This window comes from Erithacus rubecula, assembly GCF_903797595.1.
Source record: "Erithacus rubecula genome assembly, chromosome: 2".
NCBI classification, from domain to species: Eukaryota; Metazoa; Chordata; class Aves; order Passeriformes; family Muscicapidae; genus Erithacus; species Erithacus rubecula.
Window position 1 is genome coordinate 100108610 of NC_136685.1, and position 20879 is coordinate 100129488.

At 40.5% G+C, this 20879-nt stretch overlaps 1 protein-coding gene across 10 annotated transcripts in view; it reads left to right on the forward strand.

Annotated features, from left to right (window-relative positions):
* Positions 1 to 20879, forward strand: part of WDPCP (WD repeat containing planar cell polarity effector) — a 146661-nt gene that overhangs the window by 108083 nt on the left and 17699 nt on the right. The window contains exon 16 of one of the 10 annotated variants that reach the window (XM_079324345.1): positions 6626 to 7603. The exons of 8 other annotated variants lie outside the window; for them this stretch is intronic. In XM_079324345.1, the coding sequence (XP_079180471.1) occupies positions 6626 to 6687 (62 nt within the window). In that variant the 3' untranslated portion in view covers positions 6688 to 7603. Of the gene's footprint in view, positions 1 to 1864; positions 1957 to 6625; positions 7604 to 20879 lie in introns of those variants that run through there. One more of the 10 variants, XM_079324344.1, reaches the window with a different exon arrangement.

Here is a 20879-nt window from a genome sequence, read left to right on the forward strand (position 1 = left end):
GGGTAACATGGGATTATTCTAGAGCTCCCTGTTTACTCAGAGCATACAAGGGAATGCCACTCCAGTACCTAGAAATGCAGAGAGGCCATATATTTGTTTATGTGGCTATTTCTATAGATTGTATAAATCCATTACTTTCAAGGCTACTGCAATACCTCCTTCCCTCTCCAGCAGAGTAGGAATCAAGCAGCTTCTCCTGAACTCTTTTCTTCAAGGTCTTTCATTTCCATGCTCAAATCACTTCAAGATATTTTCCCACCATACCTGGGCTTTTGGGCAAGCCCTTTCACCACTAGAGTTTGGAAAAAAGTGGCACCTGTTTATGTCATCCCTTGATGGGTACTTTAAAGTGTGCAGTTAACATCTCCCTTGCTTTCTCTTCTCTTACTTCTTAGGTATTTATGTGTTGCACCAAATATAACTGAGGTTGCATCTGATCATTATCTATTCTCTGATACTCAATCCAGAAAATTCAAACTCTAATCTGTATCTCCATTTAATTCTTTGCAAATTCCCATGATTGCTAGGTTTCTGAAGTGGGGCTATTTGTGAATTTAGTGAGAGCCTTCTGTAGCATTGTAGGTGCAGATGCAGGGAGAGGGATAGGTAAAAGAACTGAGGTGATCACAGATGCCTCCCTTGCTTATCAAGTGCCATGCACATGTAACTACAATTCAGCTGTGAATGTGCAGGCACACAGTCTTCCCCTCCTCCAGACCAGTCCAACAGTTACGTCTGCAATGCCCCATTAGCATAAATTATTAAAGTCATTTTATATGATAAAGACTTTTGCTGAATAATTAACTATCAGGATGATTTAAAGTACTTTTCAATGCCCCCAGGGACAAACTGTCACTGAGATTCATTCTCTAAACAGTAATGAATTTGCATCCAATTCATTTTGTATGAAAATAAACAGGAATCTCCCATGAGTTTGTTTCACTGTAGATTCGATCTCACCTTAAACATGTGAAATCTCAGCCACAGGTTTTGTTTTGTTCTACTTTATTCCAATGTCCCTTCTAATGATGTTTTCATTTCATAAACTGTTGTTGGCATAAAAGTTGACATGAGGTATGAACTTTGTGGATCCAATGAAAACAAAAGATGATAAGTGCTTTATATGCAAATTGCTGTATTTATCTAATACTTTGAGAGGGGAATAAAAAATCATGCCAGAGCCAGAAGTTTTAAAATGCAGTTTCAAACAAGTCTGTGTCCCCTGACCTCTTCCCAAACCCATTCTCTTCAGCTGGTCCCTCCTCTCTGGAACTTGCAGCCACTCAGTTCACTAATGGTCACACTTCTTCCAAAACTTCTTGAAAACCCACTTCAGGCTTTTACAAGAGGACAGTGACCTAAGAAAAGAGAGGCAGCAAGGTGCAACCAGTGCCCTTGAGCTTATACTGAACATCTCTACAGCTTTAATATATATATGTATGTATAGATACATAAAAAGTGAACCATTGTCATATGTCAATATCTGATGACATTTCCTGAGCTAGCCAGCTTGCCCATCCCCAAACCTCAGCTCAGCACTGCTTGAAAATGAGTCAGTGCTTCTGGCTGATTCCCAAGCCTTTGAGAGTGCTCCATTTTGCCCCAGATATATTTGATTTGTCAAGATATTGCTGTGTACATGGCTCACTTCAAGCATAATATATTTCAAACTCAGCCTTTCAGGAAAAGTTTAAAACTCCTACAAATAATGTAGAATGACAATATAATTTCCTCTAAAATTTATAGACATCATCCAGAGTTCTGTTTGGGTAGATTCCTCACATATATACCAACATTTGTGTCCAGATAAAACTAAAAGTAGGTTGATTATTTTAAGATTTCCTGAATTTTTGGCTCTTCTCAGTTCATCAGCATGTGATTGCAGTTTGCTGGACTGTTTTGAAGAAGCCACCTTCAAAGCTAAGGATGTCTGTGGGCATCTGGTAAAAACACCTGTTGACCTCCAGAGCACAGTAGTTTGGTGGGAATATTGCTGAGCTAGATGAAATGTCAGGTGAACTATGGTTTTGGCAGAATCATGTATTTTGTTCATCTGATTCAAATATTCTGAGGATAATTATTCTCATAAGATTTTATGTTTGACAGCCTGTGAAAATGCATCTTGAGGGATGAGAAAATTGAAGTAATGGTATTGAACATCTCAGAAATGGCATTAGCTATCTCCTTTCCCCACTCTTATTTGATGAGCAGATCAAATAGGCTGTGGATCCTATAGTTTCCTCTTCCAAAAATTTTCTGTTGAATTGTTTCTATAGTAGATCCACAAGTTCTTTAATGAGGTCAGGGAGTTCTCATTTAGCCTTGCCTAAAATGTATGCTGTGCACCTCATTTCACATGATTAAAAGAGAGAATAAATAATTTATTCAATATTGGCATATATGTAGGTTACTAATAAATTCTGTTTATGAGTGTAACCTGGCATATACTCTCCTGTGACAGTATTGTCTGTGGTGGGAGAGTGAGTCTGTATGGTGCTGTAAAGTGTGGGTTGCTAATGTAAAACCTGAGTTGCAAAGAACTGACATGGCAGAGCCTGTTAAGAAATGCCATAGCTAATAATGATCATGGAGGTGAAGAACTCAGCCCTTCAGACATCATTGCTCAATGAATATCCAATGAAGAGCATATGTAGGCAGTGTCAGAAAGTTTCCCAAGGCCAACTTCCAACAAATTACATTAGGGCCCAGCAAGGTGATTTTAACCTTCAAATCAACAGCTTTCACCCAAAAGGGATTCATGTTGTGACAAGACAGATAACTGCTGCATAGTTGAAAGGCAAATTGGGAAACCTTGTATTTCTACTTAGAATTTCAGAATATTAGTAACTAATGTTTAGGCAACATTTTTAACAGAGGTATCTTAACAAAAACACTGATCTTCAGATAATTGCATTGTTCTGAAATGCTAGATGGGACTGACTAACATTTTGGTGGTTCACTAATGTCTTAGGAAAGCGCTTGAGGTTTTTCCATTTAAAATAGAATTTAAAAATATTTCTGGAATTATTCCATGCTGTTTGCAAGATAGGGAATCTTATCAGTTCTCACAGAGACTGGAGTCTAATTTCCCACAATGTTTGTAAAATAGCATTTAAAATGTAGGGACCCTAAATGTTTTACCTTACTGGCGAGGAGCACCACCAGTTTGAACCCTAAGTGGAGAATTAATTAATTTTATCTTAGTTCTGTGGTAGTGTTTTATATTGAATGGCTTACATGTTCTTTGTGATAATTAAAAATGACATATCCTACAGTGTTTTGTCTGAGGTACCAGTCTGGTCTTGCATTACAGTCTGCTACATCCAAATCATTTATCATTTACTCAGATCTCCCCCTCTTCCTGACAGTCCTGAGTCCTGTTTGCATTTCAAGACCATGTTTAGAATTGTCCCCATGTGTTTGTAACCTTCTCTGGCCTTGCATTAGCCTAGTTGATAACATTTCCTTCTCCTCTGATCCTTATGATCTCCTTTCATCTCTCAAGTGGTATTCTTCCTCACCCTCACATACCTTCTCTGATGGCAAAGCCTTCTTCATTTCCTGCTCTTCCTTGGCACGTGCAGCTTTCTCTTGTCATCTATCAGGTTTCGAGTTAGCTGAGAATCTTGGCCTTTATTTAATGACTTTGATTTCACTGTATAACATGTTTACAGCATGCTTCAAAGGTATTGTCCCAGACACAGGTGAACTGTGATCTGGCAAAACTCAGGGGTCACCTATTCATGCTACAGTTTTTTGGAGCCTTCCGCCTTCAGTGTAAGTGTTAGATCTCCTATTTATTTATTTCCCTTTTCATCTTAAGTCAATCAAAACCTCTGGAATCAAACCCTTTGCTTTTATTTTTCTAATAATGTGACTTTTTACCCAGAGAGACAGAAAAACATTTTTAATGAAAAATGCTTTCTAAGCATGATTGGCAGTTCACCTATGGCAAGAAATTAGTTTCCACAAGCACCTTTTTAATTTTGTGCCACCCAAGATGAGTGTCTTTGAAGATCCATAGTAATTTGAAATTATTTAACTGTGCTCATACATACACTCTCTTGAACATATCAAGCCACACACAGCACTTGACACAGAGCCCACTAAACACAATGAAAGGATTTTTGCCATCCTCATGGGCTTTGGGTGGGGATTTTAGCAAGCAGCAATCTCATGGGTCTGCCTGGTATGACCAGGACTGCTACCATCTGCAAAGACCTGTTTTGGAAGGACACTCTACTTGGTGTAGAGTGGCTTCAAGAGGAGGGAGCAGCAGCCAGCCCTCATGACATTGCATCCTATTTTTAAATTTCCAGCTGGTACTGAGGATTTTACTCTCTTGAGGGTTACAGGCACTTACTGTTCCCCTCGTGTTCTTTACAAGAAGTGGAATAGTTTGTTTTACTTGAAGTCTACAGTAATGCTAAACTATTTTTGGCTCCACCTCATCTCACCTCATGTCTTGCTTGTGTCATGATGTCAGTTTTGATCTATACCTTCCCACTGCTAGACAGCTTTGCCTAAAGACATAATCCTCAGCCCCTAATAATTATAAGTACATCAAAGGCTAGTTGGTTTGCTTAGCTGCAGAGGTCTCCACAAAGATCTGTGTATCTTCACTTGAAAGTGATTTATAGTTTTGTGTCAAGCTTTAGAATTATCATGGCCTTCCATTTCTCCTTCTTCATAGTGGCATATTCTTGCCCACTACAGAACTGATTTAAAAAGCACAACCATATACCCAAAATGAAGACGCATTCTCCTTCATATTTTAATGTTAATTTTAATCATCCTCATGTTTTCTAATGTCTGCCAGCAGTAAAATTATGCCCTATTGATTATTAAAAAAAAATCCTACCAGAAGTCATAGTTTATTTTTTGCCAGTTTCAGGACTTCCATTTTTCATACCTAAAGCCACATACTATGGCTGGTTTATAAAATAGCAAACAAGAAAAAAGAAAATCAGTATTTCCAAATTCTGAAACTTGAAAGGAGTTGTCTGTATCTGATATGGCTTTATTCTGATAACAATTAGGATATTGAAGGCATATGAGGTTACCCATCTCAGATCTCTTCAGTGTAATTCCATTTTATCCTTATAACTGCCAGCCAAGTTGATGCACACAGACAACAGTGAATGGATGACACTAACTACCAAGAAAACAACATATTTTCAGTGGCAACAGATCAAGAAGAAAGTTTTAAAAGTGAAAGGAGTTCATAGAGCTACACCTTGGGGGAGGATGTAACATGATAAAGAATAGTTCAGCATAAAAGATCTCAGAGGGATGCCCGTGGCATGGCATTGAAGTGAAGAGAAGCAAGTCAGTACTCAAGCTGTTGACATTGTAGCTAGGAATTTAAGGAGGAATTTGGCTTCTCATCACTGACTTCAGTCCATAGACTGTAGTAAATTTAAATAGAAAGCACACATAGTTAAAATAACTATTGAAACAAACTATCAAAGAAATTGATGCATGGAAAGTGTCTTTGCATGAAGACTGCATGAATACCTTTCTGGGAAATAGGTCTTAGCCAAATACAATTTATGCATTAGTCAAACACATGTTTTTCTGGCTTCGTGTAGGATACCTGGATGAAATTTAATAGCCTCTAATTCACTGTAGGTCAGACTAGATGATTTACACTATATCATTATAGTGTAATATTCATATGTTCTGGATTCCACTCTTGCCTACAGCTCTGTGAAAAAGCCCCTGGTAAATCTCCCATTAGCTTCAAAAGGCCCACATGTGGTCTAAAAGACTGCAGTTAAAAGCCACATAATATATATGTAATATATATTCACACATCTCAGAGTATGCACGTGTGTGTGTACATAAGTGGGTGTTATATTTACACATACAGAGCCAAAATCTGGCCAGTCATGAAAATAGCTCCAAATCTAAGCACAAGCCAGAGGAATTATTACGTATTTGTGTTTTGCTTCATGACATCACAGAAGCCGCTGCTTTTTTGTTGTTGGTGGTGGTTTGTTGGTTTTGTTTTTTCTGAAAAACCAAAAAAGGAATCACGAGCAGGAGGTGCTTTCATAACTCTGCAGCTGGCTGGGAGCTGTGGATCTGTGTGCTCACGGTGTGTCAGGGGCATGTTTGTCTCCCACACCCTGAGCCGTCGCTCAGCCTCTCTTTCCGACGGGAGCTCTCCGGCAGCGTTTGTGCGCGCTGGAAAGCCTTGGCAAACACATATTTGCATGGCAGTTGGTATGTGTTTTGTCCTGCTTGCTCTGCGCAACGTAACGTGATGTGACAGGCTGTAATTCATCACATCAGCCGCATGACAGCAGAGGGGTTGGAAAAGAGGCGCGATGGTGGGCTGGTTCGAGGTGGCAATTTAATGCTGGGCTGTATTCTGTCAATGTGAAGGCTTTTTAGAATGACCTGCCAAAGAATTACCTCCAAGTATTCCCTATGCAGGTGAGTTTTAAAAGTAGGGATCAGGCAGAGCGCAGTCAACATCAGGAGAAAGCTGAAGATCCCTGTGCTCAGAAGGAATGACTCTTGCAAATATGAGAACCCATGCACATGTGGTATTAGATCAAACAAACAAACAAGAACACTGAAGGACAATTTATTTATTTCCTGCTCTTTCACTCCCCAGGCACACCACAGGTCCTTATGTGGGAATACTGTGGAATTGCCAACGGCAAAAACGGAGGTTGAGGCTGTTTTCCTCCAAAGACTCCTACACAAGAGACTACTTGACAGTTCACCCCTGAAAAATTCCCACCACAGGTGTTAGGGTGTTTGATAACCTGATGTTGGTTCTTGCTGAGTGCTTCCAGCCTAACAAAACCAAGTTCCCTGTTAAAATCCCATCTTGGGACTGGGACATTCTAATCAGGACACGGCTGGTGAAATCCATAGGGAAGAGCTCAGCAGGACTTGAGGGTGAGCTTTGCATCCACTGCTCTTCTCAGTCATGCACCTTCTAAAGTGTCAGACTTGGCCAGAAGATGGAATTGAGTTGTTTAAGAAAAAACATTGGTGAAAAAGTGATCTGCAGTGCCTACACAAAGCAGTAAGTACATCCAGAATTAATGACTTTTTTCTCTCCTCAGCATACACTCTGTATTTAATTTCAGCTATTTGAAGTGTTTTTCCCTAAATATACTTCCTGTCAGTTACTCTGCACTGACACTTCTTTTTACTTTAAGTCTCAGTGCCATGAAACTTCTGTCCCTTCCCAACTCAGGCATGAATAATACCTGCTATTCAATAATGTTTTTCACAGCATTCAAGACACCAAAAGTTCTGAATCATACTAGATTTCAAACTATAAATTCAGTCTTAAAAACAGATTGTGAGACAGTTGGTTATCTCTGCAATGTTGATATTATGAAATGGCAAAATATTTTAATATGATGGAAAGATATCATTAATGATAGCTTATGAGCATGTATGGTGTTCACTTTAATTAGTCACTTACTGCAGTCACACTGCCAGTGTCCCACCTCTTCATCTTTATGATAATCAAAGCTGCAACAGCCACTTGATTTCTGCCTCCTGCCCTCCCAGCCCAGGGACACCACAGCATCAGTAAAAAGTTAGGGTAGGGTTCTCACATAAATTAGATTCCATAGATTACCTCACACTTCAAAATTTTTCCCTGCAAAGGAATGTGGAAGTCAATATTCTTTCCTGTCATCTTGTGTTAAAAGCCATGGCTTCTCTACTTTTTTTTCCAAATATTTAGCATTGTTTCACAACAGCTAGATCATACTTTTTCCTTAATGAAGCCTGTGCACCCTAAAGTGCACCAGATGAAAAGCAGATTCTGGGACCATCCCAGACACCTCACAGAATAATTCCAGGATGTGTTTTTACATTATTTGGTATGTGGTGGTGAACCATCAGGAGCCTTACATGAGCTCACCCTCTGATGAAGGATTTGGAACCCAGTCCTAAACCATGCTTGAAGTTCACTGCTAAATTTCACCACACCTCTGCTTAAATAATACAAACTTTTATCAACCAGATGTAAGATGGTGGCTGCAATTAATTATTTATTTGACTGCATAGAATACACTGTGGCCAAAGAAAAGAGCTACAAAGTTCTTACCTTAGGCCCTTGCTTTTAGCCACCAAAGGGCAAAATGTTTAGTTCACAAAGGCAAATATGGAGCCTGTGTGGCCACCCTCTGCTGCAGTGTGAGCCCAGCTGCCATTGCCTCAGGTATGTAAGGGAAGAGTTAGCACCATACTGATCACTGTAATAAACAGAATTTTAACAGTAAAACATTCTGAAAAAAAATCCTGCATTCTTCAGTCATGAAAGAAGCACAGGCTTATTTTCATATATTATTATCAACTGCACTGCTCCAACCTATTCCCGTGTGTGTTTGAGAGTTTTTCTGTCCATTAGAAGCAGGACAGCAGGTAAAGAACTGGATGAAATTAGACCTTTACAACCATCACCAGCCTGCTGGAGGACACTCCTGATTTTAGCTTTGGATGGTTTTGCCTTCTGCTGGGGACTGTGTGAGCTCTCTGTGGCAGGGTGCCCATCCTTTCAGCACCATCCCCTGCCAGGGCCCCTCCTGTCACCTCCCTCCACAAAGCCAGGTGAAGTCCATTTCCTAAGCTCGCTCGTTTTCTGTGGTTTTTGCCACATAGGGTGAAAGCACACCCCTGGGGAATCAGTTGTAATCCTCCCGTTCGTGTTTGCCATTAGGTGTCAGTGTGACAACAACCATGGTACACAAAGGCTGTGCTGGGGTGTGCAGGGATAACACTCCCATCCTAAACTTCTCATTGTCCACTCAGGGAAAATACAGTGTGAAACCGAGGGGAAGGAAAACCAAAAAAAAAAAAAAAAAAAAAAAAAAAAAAAAATTATTTCTGGGTGGTTCTCCACCATCTAATTGAAATGATTTCCTAACAGATAAGTCTGTTTGCATTTCATTCAGCGTGTCTCAGGTTCCCGGTGTGCAGTTGTCAAAGAAGTGTAATATTTACAAAACCAGGAGAAGAGTTTCTGCACACACTGATCTCACCCTATTTTAGGGCTAAAGAAGTAGTCAGTATTATCAGTAATTTGCATTTAGCAGCAGGTAAACTTCTTTGCCCAGTGCAAATGTTAAATTACTTGTGTGAGTTGAAGCCTGACAATATTGGTGCTTATGGATGAGTCCTTCACAAGTTGTTTAAAATACTGTATTAGAAATTACAACTTGAAGTCCAAAGAGAAGAATAAAAAACTTAAAAACTAGTTTTAAAGGAACTTTTTCTGATCCGAAATAGTGCCCTTTTTTTGGTGTTTTAGTGATATGCATAATGAATAAATTGTAAAATACATGACATATATTAAGAAGTTGAAATTGTTTTCAAATAAAGCTTCAGGCACTTCCCAAAATGTAGCACACAGGTTTTGGTTATATGGGAGTTTTAAAAGTTTTAGAATAAAATTAAGGGTTTGGGGGGGAAAGTATTTTTAGAAGAAAAATAATTTATAAAATATTCTCCAGTAGCAGTATTCAGAATACATGAAATACTTGTGGGATAGACTCTTTTTTTGCCTTATGTTTGGAAATTCAAATGTTTTCACCTTTAATCAGATTCTGATCAGGTCAACATAATGGTTAAACCAGCTTGGCCTTCACCAGGATCAGGGAATCTGTTGTTCCAGAAGACCATTGTCATTCAGCTTTGCCTTCACCTTTTCTGCTTTGAAAGGGAACAGGTTCTGAGCATGGCTTAAATTTGGTGTTGTTTTTCTTTATACTGATAGATTAAATCTCAAGTAGCACCATGCAGCTGTGATAAGCATCTGAGCAGGTGGCTTTCTTTTACCTCCTTCCAGATTTCTAGTAACTCCATGGCACAGGAGTGGTTAGTCCTGAGCATGCAGTGCACAGCCCAGGGTAATCCTAGCCAGCACAAGAGTACTCAGGTACCATCTCTGCTACAATTCCCCAAGCTGGGCAATTGCAGGTCTCTTCATGAGAGCAAAGCCTTCCAAAATTCAGTAGCTATGCCCCCCCTCCTTCAATTTGGGGATGGGAAATGAAAAACTCATGTGCCAATGTGATGTTGTTCTTAAAACAGATAATTATAGGCTTTAGGAATAGCAAAGATGCCTGATTAAATTGCTGCAGCCATCTGCTGCTGCAAGACTCTGAAGTAATCCTTGACCATTTTCATATTAAGAGTTGCCATGATGATGTTCTCCCACTGCTTATGCCACTTAGCTTGCCTAGAAAGCTGTGTCTCTTCTGCTGTAGTTTGCTGGCATCCTAACTCACTTTTGCTTTGTGTTATTTTAAATAGAAGTGATTAAGCCTTTATATTGGTGCTGTTGGGGGGCTTGGAAGTCCCTGCTGTATAACACATCTATTTTGACTTCAGAAATATAAATTGAAGAGATCCTTATTTTCACATGTGGTTTCAGATCAGGTTCTTCTTGTTTGTGGTACAAAGGGAAGAGATGAAAAGCCAGCTAGGCAAGCAGTTTTAAAAACCCCAGCACTGGCCACTGTGGCTGCTTGTACCCCTGCTCCCTTGGGGTCCAGGGGAGGCATAAGAAGAGCCTCAAGGGCCAGGCACAAGCTGCTCACATGGCACTCTGCTTCAGCTGGTTTAGGTGAGCCCAAAGGTAATTTTTCTGGTTTTGAAACAAAATCATTAGTCAAATAGACCTGAAAGCAGCAGAGAGCTGTAAGCATGCTTTATTCTGGTTCTTATAGAGAGTGTTGCTTCAAGCAACTCTTTGCAGATCAGAAAGTATCCTGGTGCCAGGATCCTCCCTGCAATGGGCTGAGTTCCCAACTACAGCCTAAACCAGTCCAAATATGTGCCAGAAAGCATGAGGAAGGGTTTCCAGCTGAAGTCAGAGAAGAGGCAGAGTGAGCAGAGTCAGGCTGTAAGGAAGGACTCTAAGGGCACAGGAATAGCCAAGTGGAAGTAAACATCTCTGAGTGATGCACACCTGTGTGAGAAGGACTGGTGGTGGAAGGAAAAAGATCACTGCTGCAATGCAGGAAGGTGGAAAGATGCCTTTGTAAGGGCACGTTTTCCCCATTGAACACTAATTGCTTTCCATGGATACAAAATGCACTTTAAGTGATAAAAGGAGTGGCTAACAAGCAATGCTGTATTTAACATGTATCGGAGAATGCAATGTAGGTTAATTCTCTTCCCTTAAAATTATTTTTTTCCAAAGAGGTGAGCATCTGTTTGAGACAGAAGCTAATATCCAAACTACTGTTATCTGCTTCAATAAAAGAGGAGCAAGAAAGGGAATGAAATGGGGTGGTGAGAAGACACCAGCAGGAGCCAAGGTGACTTTTTTCCCCTGGCATTGAGGCCTCAGTTTTTTGCATTGCTTCCCGTGGACTTTCCTCCTTGGTTATCTTCAGAAGCACAAGTAATGCCAGGAACTGCCCACAGTTCCCTCCAGGGCTTTGAGCTTCCCAAGCAGTGTCCACAGCTGCTGCTCCTGCTGACACAGTTTATTTAAATAGGCAAGGAGAAAGTATTGGTGTTTGCAGGAGGCAGTGTATAGTGTAAACTACCTCTGCAAGGTTTTAAAAAGAAAAAACACTGGTATTCCTGCCACTCTGTAATTGAGGGATATCAGTCAGGTGAAGATCTTCCCAGGGAGTGGAAGAACAGCCTGGGAATGAAAACCCACTGTTTCTGCAAAGTTACATTTTCCCATCAACAGTGCACACGAAGTGTAGTGTGTCCCCTTTCCAAAGCTGTTTTCCTCTAGATCATTCTCTTGTAGGGGGAAAGGGTGGGAAGGAAAGTATCAACCCACCAACTGGGATTTTCGGTGCCAACAGTGTCACATCAGCTTCCAAAGCCTTTGGGCACCCACACCACAGAATGTGCTGGTGGTTATCAGCAAGTCTGTGCAGCAAAGCACTGCAGCAGGTGAGTGACAGGATGCAAATGTCAGGGAGGACCTGCCTCTGTGTCTGCTTCAGTGCCTTTTCAGCCACACCTTTCTGGTAAATTGTAAAATGTCGGTCAGGGCGCTCTGCAGATGTGTAGAACAAAGTGTGCTCATACCCCAACTTCTTTTAGGTCCTAGAGCCTTGAGGTGCATTTAGAAAATGCATCCAAGTTTTGTCTTATATAGGATTTAGCCTAGACATTGAGCAGAGCACTGTGTAAGTGTCATTAAGAGAGCTTAGCAAGAGGATATTCTGTGATTCCAGATTCCAGGATACCCTTATGCATATCCTGTCTGTGTGTATATAAATATGTGTATGTGTGTATATGTGTGTGCAAGCACAGAGTTTGCATATATGCACATCACAATAAAGTCTGGGGGTTTGCAGGTTTAAAACAACATGTTGGTGCCAGCTGTGTAGCATGTTTTCTATGCATTGCATCAGTGTTGCTAATTTTCTATGCAAAAACACACACAGACCCCGTAAAAACTTGGCCCTTATTTCAGGAAAACTTACTTGAGACATTGCCAACTTAGTATCCTCAAGTCAGTACTTTTAAAGTGACTGAAAAAAAGAATGTAAGAATTTTTAGTTTTGGTACACATTAAGCTTGTTGATATCAGAGTAAGCTTAGTCCACAAAACCTTCCAGAATGAGTAGTTTTTGGGTTTTTTTCTGTGAAGCCCACTGACTACAAATACATTAGTCTGGCAGAGGTTAGAAAGCAATGCTGCTTTTTAATTTGGGTTTTCTTTATAGTAGTATTCCCATTTTTTCATTATTTGGATTAGGCAACTTACTGGTCCCAAGTTTTTCTTCATTAAAAGAAAAAGAAAAAGCCCTCCTTTTAATAGGTATGTGCTTCAATAGCATAGTATTTTTCACTTGGTCAGAAAGCTGATTTAATTTGCTGCTAGGTTAAATGTTAAAGGTTTCAGTTTTACATCCATGAATTCTCAAATTGAATTCAGTGCATTGCTTAAATTTCTAGCTGCAGTGCATTTAGCCTAATTACTTTGGTAAGTTGGGTGCTTAGTAACTCCTACTTCTCTGAATTTTCTTCTTTAAAGGCGAGCAAAACAAGCCTGAGGGCCACAGGTGGGCTAGCCTGCTCTTTGGGATTCACCTGTGGGGTCTTTGGATCTCTCTTCCAGCCTGACTGCATCCTCAGACCATATCTGATGAGGCTGTTCTGCTGACAAGGGGGAGCATTTAAACACCTGTAGGTTTTAGCTATTTAAGCCCAAATCAGTTTTGAAGCAACAAGAAAGGCTGAACAAAATGGTTCAGATTTCAGTCAGTTGTCAACTAAATGTGTGCACTGGGCCTTTAAATATTTGGCCAGACACATCTTGATTGCTTGGCTTTTGTTTTCCCCCTTGGAAAGTCAGCTGGATAATGCCCTGTAGCCAAAGTCTATTCTGTGATGCTGTGAGTGGGCTGGGCTGGGGATGTGGGATGGGGGGAGTGTGTGTGTGGGAAGGGGGAAACTGGGTGGAGGGAGAATTAGCCAAAAACAGACTTATATTCATGTATTTTCAAATTTTTGTGAGCAGAGGTGTTTGCAGTAATCTTCAGTTTGCTGCAATGTTAAATGTAAAAATCATAGGTAAACAGATAAAATGATCCCAGCAGTGCAATCTTTAAGGTGGGCTCTTTTTAGGGACAAATCACAATGCAAACACAGAGGTGATGGAAACAATCGAGGAAACTTCCACCAACAGCACCCTCAGAGGCAAGCCCCGAGTGTCTAGTTTTTTCCTCTTTGTTTACAGTATTTTTAAGGCTTTGAGTTCTCACACAACATATATGTCATTAAATGGCTGATTCCTCTTTGCACACGTTGCTGTGATGGCCTGTGGCAACCTGAATTAATTGTTTCAGTAGTTGATGGTAGTTACTAGCCATAATTATTATAATTTGCATTTATAAAAACTTCTTTCATCTAAGGATCTCAAAGTGCTTTTGCACACATTTAATTAAGCTTCACAACATCCTGTGAGGTAAGTGTCAAGAGTGTTGTTATATCCATTTTTACACAGGTTTCTCCAAGAAAACAAGGTCAATCTCTAACGTGACTGGTATTTGGCTCACAGCACTTGCACAGGACAGGCAGCATGGCTGCAGGAATTAGGAATGCTGATCTAGGTCACTTTGCATCTCCCACATAGCTCTTGCTGTGCCACACTGTATGGACACACACACTAAGCCATGGCAAACAGTCAGAGCAGCCTTAGCCCAGATCTCCAGTCTGAGGTGGCCCTTTCCCTCCCAGGAGCACTCAAACAGCAGAAAAGGCTTGGAAAGAAAAAGAGGTAAGCACCCAACACGATGTGCAGGATAAAAACCCACCTTGCAGAGATCTGTTCTTTCCACAATTTTCTACCTTAGCATTTAAGCCCCACCTTTCAGTCTGCACACAGCAAGACGTGTCTGCCTTAGCCAAAGCCAAGAAAGCAGCTGCAGGCAATGTAAAGTTACCCTTTACCAGCCACTCACCTGCTCTGGAAGAGGCTGCACACACTTCACCTCCACCCCCCACCAGCCTTAGACCCAACCCTATGGGCAATCAGCAATTCTGAGATCTACTAAATCCTAGATTACCACTTGACAGATATTAAAAGGTGAGGATCAACCAAAGTAAAATAGACTTGGAACTTGGGGGACAGCAGTTGTCAAAAGCTCATTTCTTTTTCAAACATATGACTATGTTGTTTAAATTGAACCTAGCTCTCTGTAAGGTCTGTTGATCACCATAATAGCCCTGAGGAAGATAGGTTTAAGTAAGTGCTTGCAAATTGAGTAAGCAGTCTCAGGCCATACCTTCGTGAGTTCTTTACCATCCTCATCAATTTATGTTTACATAAATTGTTTACATGTGGCAGTGACCAGATTAGCTATTTGGAAAGAACTCTGCCAAAATAAAAGCCACTTTGCTTTTCTAAATTAAGTGCACTTATAGGTAGAAAATGATTGTACTGAATATCATAAGAAATAAAGCAATTTCATTCCCAAGTAGGCCATTGAGCAGAAATATTCTGAAATAATTTGCCTAATTTCTCCTTTTGATGCTTTTTAAGGCACAGATGAAGTCACAGAGTTAACAGCCAGTTTTGTTTTCAATCCATTGTTTTCTTGGAGCGGGTGTGCCAGTGCAAGGCAGGAGTCAGAGATTTCTTTCAGTTCCCCTGAGTCAGTGTACAGGATTTATTCTGGTCCATGTCTCTCTTGTGGAGGAAGGAATGCCTGGCAGCCAGAGGAGAAGGTCTGGCACAAGAACATATATAATTTCATTTTACCTGATACTGTTTACTTAACTTTCATCAGAAATGGGACAGTCATTGGCCTAGACTTGCATTTTCACTGAATCTTCCTTCTGCTTTTCTTCTCCTCCAAACTTATTCATGCCTGCTGTGGCACAGAAAAGAAAAATATAGCAGCAACCATAACTGACATACATGACGAGCACAATGCCATGGGAATCCCAGCATCAGGCCCTCACAGGGTTCTTATTGCTGCTACCAGAAAGCTTTCAGTAACTTCAAATTTGTATTTTTGGGGCATACTTCTTTATTTGGAAGGGTGGAGGTAAGAATTCTCCTCATGTTATCTCATATTGCAGAAACTGAGACTTGATGGCTACTACATTATCCTTCTTGGACTTCAATCATTCCCAAAGATTGAAGATGAACTCTGCCTGCCCAGGCACCAGAGTTGGTGCCCCAGGGAATTTCTTCATATCTAAGGGATATGCAGGATGTGTACTCGCACGCCCTTGCTGCCTCTCAGCCCCAGCTGAGAGTTTTGCTTTAGGAACCTGTACCTCCAGTATTGCAATATCTTTTTCAGTCTCTGTCATCAAGAGTTTAAATACAGTTCAGATCAGTGTTAGTGGCCCAGCTCCAAATGAGGAGAATTGCTGCAATTCGTTATCTTGACAAATTAACTGGTCTGAGGCAATTCCTTTTTGAGAGAGATAAAATTACCTAACTCTTGAACTCTAGCCTTGCTCCAATGCTATGGTGTAGTTATGCACCTGCTCAAAAAGTGTGGATACTACTTTCCCATCCATGAATACAATTCCTGCACTAGGAGCTGATAAAAAAAAACAAAAAAACAAAACAAAACAAAAAAACCAAAAACCAAAAAACAAAAAAAAACTTTCTGAGAGGAGGGACAATGTGGGAAATGCAGAGTCCTTGTCACCACATGAGAAGAGAAGGGGCTGGCATAGAGAGTGTTCTATCAGAAACACACCACCAGTTGTCCCATGCTCTGAGTCCAGTTTCCTGATCCAGTGGAAGAAGGTGACTTTCCTGCTCCCAATCCACCACATAGAAAAGAGTGTCCCATTCAGACTTAGACCAGATTTTTGGGGGGAAAAAATTCAAAGTGTTTTCTACCTGGGATTTAGGAAAAAAAATTTTATTTCAATCCTTCAGTCTTTATATCACTGGTAGAAAATTAATTGCCATCAGCACTCCACCCCTGGTGTGGACAGGAGCTGGTGCTCCTGGGAAGGCAGAGTGACCTCCATCCTTGCCCTCACGTCCTGGCCTGCAGGACCAGCTCCCTTCTGCCTTTTCTACCAAGGAATGAAAATGCATCCACAGTTATACATTGTTCTTCCAACCCAGTGTGGGCAGATCTACTTTTCATTCTCTTCCCTGTGGAAAGCAACTCCTTTTACCCCTCAGCCATAGCTCACCTGTGGGCATCATCTTTCCTTGTAAAAGAGATCCCAGATACTGAAAGATATTCCTTAACCATTCATTTGGACCACTGGCTTTTGGAAGCTCTTTAGGCTAAAGCTGTCCGGCAGAAGGCTTGTGTTTGCCTAGAGCCTTTTTGTATGGACTTGGTGACTGGGAGTTTCCTTGAGCTCCTCTTTGAACTCCAAGCCTTCAGCATCCAAAACATTTAACCCTCAATTTCTTTTCTGCTTTATCAGTTTGGCCAGCTTCCAGCTGGCAGCATTCATTTGCAGGCTCCCATTCTGCATCTCGTGCTTGCAGATTTGTCTTTTTCAATTAACCCCTTGAAATGGTTTTCTTCTCCCTGGAGCCTACCTGCCTCCGGTCTGGCCGGCACTTCTCCCTGCTCTGGATGCCTGCAGGGCAGAAGGAGGAGTGGAGGAGCCGGGTCCCTGAGCTGGAAGTGCCAAGCAGAGGGTGTGCCCTGCGCTGGGGAGCAGCTGAAGGAACACGCAGGATCGGCAGCGCCGGCTTTGCCCGTTGTGGGTTGGGGCTTGCAATGCCAGAGGCGCTTCTGCCTGTGAGGAGTCTCTGGAGCATCACTTATGAATAATGAGATCGTCCCTGAATGCTTTCGCTGGGATGCTCGGGAGCACGCGCCCATATTTCCACTGCTGCACCCTTCGCCCCAAACAATGGGAATGTCTCTGCTGGCCAGCAGCTTTTCCACAGCTTTGCTTTAGAGCAGATATTTCTAGAGAGTCACCTAAAACAAAAAACAAACAAAACAAACAAAAACAAACAAACAAAAAAAAAAACCCAAAAAAAAAAAAAAAAAAAAAGATAAATAAAGACCGTGTTTAAAGCATCACTTACAAAAGACACTGCCTGCTCTCCAGCACTGTCCTCCCTCCTGAGCCTGCTGTATTTACTGAGCAGTAGCAGCCATCCTGGCACTCCAGCTGGTTCTCAGGCATCCACAGGGAGGGGAGAGCCGCTCGCCCACTGCCAGCATTGCCCGGCAGACTTCACACGGGCTGGGAAACCCGATAACATCTAGAGGTGCAGCATCTCTATTGCTGAGACACCAGTCAAGCCTTTGAAGTGAGACAGCCTAGAATTGAAGCAAATCCTTGGTTGTTCAGTCTCTTCCAGCTGGAGACTCATCATGGCTTGGTACTACCACATCTGGATCACCCTGTAAGACACACCTTCTTTTTTTTTTTTTTTTAATTAATTAATATTGGCACTGCTAGGGTAGTTCCTAAGGAGCCTGATTACTTAGGCTCCAGGGAGATATAAAATTGACTATTCAGGCTGTAAAGAGGTTAGCTTAATTTTGTGTATGATTCTAGCAGAGCAAATGAGTAGCAGAGATGGAAATCTCAGCCAATGCTGGTAAAGACTCAGCATTTCCATTTGCAGAAAGTTTTACAACCAGGTTTCACAGCAAGCTGCAAAAAACTGCTAAGTGAAGTATAAATGTCTACACTATGGAAAAAAAAACAACCAACAAAGCAGTTGTTTATAAATGTTAGCTGCTTCTTTAGTTTTATCACATAATTTTTATATTAATTCCTAAATTTCCTGGCACACTCATTAAAACAGTTTTGCTGCTGCTAATACCCAACTAGTGAAATAGTGATACGTTATGCTACTTTTAAGGATTGATTCTACTGTTAGTGATTGAAGTGCCTTATCTTCTCAGGCATCAAGTTGTTAAACAACAGAACTGTGAGATATTGAGGTTTAATTTCGGGAATAATCTTATCCAGATCTCTAAGCAGTAACAGCTGTCCTCCATGAGTTTAAGAAGTACTGTAAAACCGATATTTCAACCAATTTGTATTTGTCAAATGCGTACATGTCAGCCTTGGGTATTAACAAAGCAACACAAAAATAATCTAAAAATAAAAATCCATGGAAAACCAGCCCAGAAGAAGCAAAGAAGTTTAGAGTTACATTTTTCCACGCTCACAAACAAAGCTCTGCAGTTTCCCTGCAGGAATTTGTTGAAACAAAATAATTTTATTAGAATATGTTTATTTAGAAATATGTTTTCAGGAGAACAATTGTAGCCAGAAAAAGAGCTGACCACACTCAAATCAGCAATGAAAGTTCCCACTGATTTTGATACCAGAAGGATTTGATGCAGTGCCTTTAAAAATAACTTCATGTCGTTTGAGAAAACCTGGGATAGAATTAAGTTACCACAACTTGATAATGTGTGAAATCATGCTGAATCTCATGCCTTCTGCAGCAGTTGTTTGCCTAAAAAAAATCCCCCAAAACTCATAAAATCATGAGAGCTTGAATTCAACAGGTAAAAATAACCACTTAAATTAAAAAAAAAAAGTTACTGCATAATAAGAGGAGATATGAACTTATTTACATAGAATTAGCTATTAGACAAGAAAAAAAAAATATTTGTTTAAATGCCTAAAAGGAAAAAAGTGTTGTTGTTAGTAAACTCTACTGGTTTACAGCATTCATTTGAATTAACTATTTGCATTTCTTCAGACCCTTGATTTGTTTCTCTTGGAAAAATGCTATTCTTTACTTCTTTTTTTGTTTAGTATAACAGCAATGTGCTTGAAGTCTGTGTGGTTCCCCGGGAGTTCATTGGGATATATTTGCAATTCCTGAAGCAAAAAACCGATATTTTATCTTTAGAAGGAGTTACATTTTTTGAACTTATTGAATTTTTCAGAGATCAGCATGAAGAGTTCTGATTAAATGCTTGCTTCAGCGTTTTAAAGGCTTCTTGTGTCCCTGTTGCCTAAGGAGGTCGTACAGGAGGATTGCTCTGTAAACATCAGATTGTACAGAATTGGCTCTGCACACCATGCCAGGCACACAAAGAGGAAGTCAAATGGCTTATCTCTCACTTATCAACTAGTTTATTTTTCACGCCCAAAAAGGGTTGCTACAAGAGCAGCTGCTACTTTGTAAATAATTTAATGGCTGCTGTTAAGTAGAGCTGTCAATTTTGCAAACAATATTAAAAGGAGATTTTCATTTTACCACGGATTTGCACGTTTTGAAATGCATTTTTATCCCTGAAAGTCCAATGGAAAATCCTGGAGAATGGAAACAGCTTCCGATTTGCAGGCACAGATTCAAAAGAGAATAGATATGGTTAAATAATGACAGACGTGTGAGCAGGCAAGGCGTGATATCTCATCACCTGCATGCATTACCTAGAGAGCATCCTGCTCATTAAAGCATATGAGAACTTTCAGTGGGCTTGTAAAGAAAGGTATTTGGCTCTTTCAGACAGGTGTGAGATGTAGCAATAGCAATTACCACCGAATTTTGGAAGTGCAGAATATGCATTGTGCCATTGTGTGGTTGGGTATACACAATACTATCCCAATATTGATCACGACAAATGGGATTTTTTAAAAATATTTTTTAGCACTTAAGATTCATATTAGTCCATCTGGTAAATTACTTTAAAGATGAAACCACAACATTAGCACAATACCCACTCTCAAATTTTTGAAATTCAAATTCAGATTGAAATCCCCAGATCTTAAGATATTAAGCAAATAGTAGTTTAGAAACAGCAGAGTTTATTGTGCAATAAGGCAATGGAATATCTCAGATTGCCTGCATACAAAATCTTAGGTGAAATTTATGATCTCTTCAGTTCTAGGACAAAATCAGGTCTCTATCAAGCACCATCATCTAGAGCCCTCATCTAGATATGAGGACTACCATCCTCTCCCAGATCTGTGGCATTGTTGTCAAAATGCTTCCCTTTCTAATTAAAGGTGGGATATGTTGCCTCCAGTTTGGGAAGGGCTGTGTTGTTTAAACAGTGTTCCTTGCACATTTGTTTTCCCTGCTCACAGGGAGCAGAGTCCATGTCCCACAACAAAAATATTTATTTCTTTACTCTGTAGCTCATATCTGATGGTTTTGTGGCTTTGAACACTCCTGACATCCACACTGCAGCTGTATCCCCAGACCACAATAGGTTCAATGCTCATAACTTGAGGTCAGTTCCAGATACTTATTTTAGATATGAAAGTGCAGAGAAATCTATTTGCACTCCTGTGGGTAAGAACCCTGCTCTTCCCCTGGTTTTGTGCTTGCAGATGACAGACTGCTCTGTTTTCCATGAGGTTCCCATGGATCCGGTAGCATTATTTAATGAGGTGTTAGCTGTGCTACATCCACAGCACAAAAATATCAGTCACCGGCCATGCTATAACTAATTGTTCTTAGAATTCGTATATTAGAATATGGCACACAA